The sequence below is a fragment of the Drosophila arizonae genome, chromosome 5 (genome assembly GCF_054131065.1).
Source record: "Drosophila arizonae isolate 15081-1271.41 chromosome 5, UAZ_ARI_1.0, whole genome shotgun sequence".
Classification (NCBI taxonomy): Eukaryota; Metazoa; Arthropoda; class Insecta; order Diptera; family Drosophilidae; genus Drosophila; species Drosophila arizonae.
This window is the reverse complement of record NC_142925.1, coordinates 12,720,046-12,723,744: the sequence shown is the minus strand read 5'-3', so window position 1 is coordinate 12,723,744 and position 3,699 is coordinate 12,720,046. Positions and strand designations below refer to the sequence as shown.

At 45.5% G+C, this 3,699-nt stretch overlaps 1 protein-coding gene across 1 annotated transcript; it reads right to left on the bottom strand.

The window, feature by feature from the left end:
• Window positions 1-938: 938 nt before the first annotated feature.
• Parp16 (Poly(ADP-ribose) polymerase 16) lies at window positions 939-3,112 on the bottom strand. The gene has a single exon (XM_018013475.2). It carries the CDS (start codon window positions 2,902-2,904, stop codon window positions 1,768-1,770), a length of 1,137 nt encoding a protein of 378 aa, XP_017868964.1. The 5' UTR covers window positions 2,905-3,112; the 3' UTR covers window positions 939-1,767.
• Between the last annotated feature and the right edge of the window lie 587 nt (window positions 3,113-3,699).

Here is a 3,699-nt window from a genome sequence, read left to right as displayed (position 1 = left end):
AATGGGCACTGGGGAAGGGAGGGCCGGTCGTAATTGCAATCCTTACACTTAAATGCTATGAAATATGGTTAACAAAAGTATTTCGCGAATGCCTTTTGTCAGCCACGTTTGCCAATGCCAATGCCAGCTATGCAGAGTCTGTCCGCCAAACGGGGGCCCAGTGCATAGTCTGCATAACTTGTAGCGGCAACTAGACGAGCATATGTAAAAAATGCCCTCTCACACACATACACACGCACACACATGCATACACATGCTCACACATGCCTGTGGTCGCCAAAGGACATATATAAAAAAAAAAAGAAAAGTCGAAAAAACAAGTAAGCGTGCTCTGGTTAAGAATGATCGATTAGGAGATACCCTGCAAAGCACTTATAACCCAATCATTCGCTTGATTTATGCATACATAAAGCAGATATGAACACACACAGATGCACATGAATGCCGAGCTCTGCAGTGACTCTGCTTGGGCTGCAATATGAGAACAGACACTTAAGTCTTCAATTTTCCAACAGTTGTATAAAAAAATAAATAAAATAAAATAAAAATAATAAAAAAAATATAAAAGTATTAAAATTAAAATAAAAATAAAAAAAAAAAAAATAAATAAAAATAATAAAAAAATAAATAAAATAAAATAAAAATAATAAAAAAAATATAAAAGTATTAAAATTAAAATAAAAATAAAAAAAAAATTAATAAAAATATTAAAATTAAAATAATATAATTATAGAATAATTTATAATTAAGAATTACGTTATTTTTATTTATTTTTTTTTTAAATTTATTTTATAAATAATTATATATTATTTTTGATAAAGAAAGTTATTGGAAAAATAATATTAAAAATATAAATATATATAAATATATATTAAATAGACAATAATACAAAAATAAACAAAATACAAAATAAATAAATGATTATTAAAAATAAAAAATTATTTTAAAGCCGAGTATAGACGATTATATTTATTTAAAATTTCGTTTCTCTAAAATTTGTTTTACATGTGTTCGCTGTTTACATGCGAACGGACATATAGATATAGCTGGATATTGACTCAGCTCGTCACTCTCACATCAAGAATATATTCATTGGGCCTGTTACGTGCAGCTTATTATGGCCTAACTGCCCCCTTGAAAGGGCTTCGCTGGGTATAGAAAGAAATGTTGCCAGCCAAGCTGCTAAATTGTGTGCCCCGAAATGTGTCCGGCAACACATAATGCCAAGTTTCCAGAGTATGTGCTGTTGTATAGGGACTCTGCCTGCACTCAGTTTATGTGTGCCCACACACACACACACACACACGCACATATGGAAAATCTGTTCATGTCCTTTTTATATGCAGCGAGTGGCCCAGCTGCTGCTGCTGCTGCTTGCCCAATGGCCGCAAGGAATTTCACACAATTGTTAGAAAAATTGCAGAAAATTGAAAATGTGCGAGAGCGTATAAATTTTTACTGCGTCACTTGTAATGCTAAATTGTTGTTATTTATGGCCAGTTGCGTGTGACTCATGCCAACATTTGCTTACACACGCCAGCTCCGACCAGTCCTCGCCCCCTCTCGCTTTCTCGCTCAGTGTATGTGTTGCTGTCTCCTTCTGTTTTAGTTGGGTGCCTTTGTGGCTGAACGAATGATTGAATTTGGTTGAGCTTTCTTGACTTTATTGACGCATATAAGCACTTTATTGCCGCCGGCGCGCTGGCCCCAATAACGTGTTTATATTAGCCAAGTTAGCCAATTAGCTGAGTGCCCGGAGAGCAATAGTTAAATTTTCAAAAATCCCCTCCTCAGCATACACATGCCAGTGCAAGCGAATCTGTGCAGAATGCCACGCCCACTGGGCGTCGTCAGGGACATCAGCATGAGGTACATGCCAAGCGAGAGCACATATTTGTTGCTCTCCATCCACCTGAGCACCTCGGTCAGGTTGATCTTGAACTTGGGCTGCCGCACCAGCCTGTTGCACTGCCTCCTCTCGTCGCTCTCTTCGCCCTCGTCGCTCTCGTCGCTCTCGTCGCTCTCATCGCTCTCGCAGCTCTGGCCGAATAACAGCAGATAGGAGATCTGTATGCAGCTGTCATCGGTAATTCTCACGTGTCCCGTTCCATTGCGTTGCGCGCTTACCATCTCCGGCTGCACCACATACTCCACGATAGCGACGCACCGGAGCAGCGCGCCGCAGCGGGAGCCGCCCCAGCCGGGCGCCGCGGGGCTGTGCTGCAGCGCCTCGTCCACGTCGCGGCTCAGCTCCAGGGCGGTGTGAGTGGGCAGGCAGCCCACGGTCAGCATAGCGTACAAATGCTCCGCCCTGCCGCCGTAGAACCCGATGCGCACGGGATACCTCTCGCGCAGTGCGGTGTAGGCCTTGGTGTGCGAACACCTCAGACTCGGCGTAACCTCAATGATCTGCGTGGGCGCCACTTGTGGCGCCCCAATCTGCAGGTGCGCGTACAGATCTGTGAACTCACTTGGCCGCAGGGTGCTCAGGGCGACGCGCTCGCCATGCCGCACCAGAACCGTGTGCAGCAGACTCAGCACGTTCACGTGGTAGCAGCCGTAGTTGCCCCTGTCCAGCTGCTCCAGTATGACCTCCAGGCGATCGATGTCGGCAATGACCTGGAAGATGGCGCCGATGTTCGGCCGCTGCTCGCTGTCGAGGAACTCTCTGGGAAAGGGACGCAGCAGCGTCTCGTAACGGTAGCTGTTGGCCGCTGCCACGAAGAGCGAGAAGCGCACATCGCAGGCCAGCAGATCCGACTGCAGACACTCCTGCAGTTGATAGAGCTTCTGCATGCTGATACCCGGCTCGGCACAGGGCTCTGCGAGGACGTGGCCAGCCTCGCTGGCCGTGTCCATGGAGCTGGCAATGTTCGAGTTGTCCAGAAAGTGAATTAACTTCATAATGTCCTTGGAGCTTATCGAATGTGCAATGGAGTCTGCGTGGATTCGGTGTGGTTTGTAAATGGTATTAGGTATGATGCACTTGCTTTTGATTAAAGCGTAAATTTATTTCACTCCGAGAATTTCCAAAATCTGCTTTACTGACATTTGGAAATGAAAAGGTATGCCACGCCCCCTACCTACTGGGCCAGTGCCAGCTGAGATTGACGGGTTTCGAGCTGTTGCCGTTTGCTTTCGTTCTTTTGCGCTTCACCTCGGCCAACTGCAGATTGAATTTAGACACTTCTGTGACAGGTTGTGATTGTCGTGCCCAGCATCGAGGGAACTCCTGCTTCTGCTCCTGCTCCTGCTCGTGCTGCTCCTGCTGCTGCTGTTGGGGTGTGTCTGTAATTGATTAATGGAGCTGATGCACGACGCGTAGCTTATGTCAGCTTGCATGTTTACAGCGACGCCTTTACGGCTTTGGCCCGGCCAATCAATTGGACCGCATTGAGTTATGGTCGAGCAGGAAAGCCACCACCCGCATGAGCAGGGGGTGACTGCTGGCTGGTCAGTAATACAAAGAGAGAGAGAGAGAGAGATAGAGGGAGCGGGAGAGCAGCAGCAGGCTGTAGCTGCTCCTTGATCAGCAACAATTTCATTTGACAAATACTCACACACACACACATGGATAACCGAAAGTGTGTATGTGTGTGCTCTGCATTTCAGCGGCCGTCGCTTTATCTACTTTAAAAAGTGCTGGCAGCAGGATGCGTAATTTATTGATATACTCTCCTTAAATTATGAGTCTCCTGG

What these genes read in the sequence shown, in the direction of transcription:
- Parp16 (XM_018013475.2), bottom strand. Translation starts at nt 2,904, where the DNA reads ATGAAGTTAATTCACTTTCTGGACAACTCGAACATTGCCAGCTCCATG.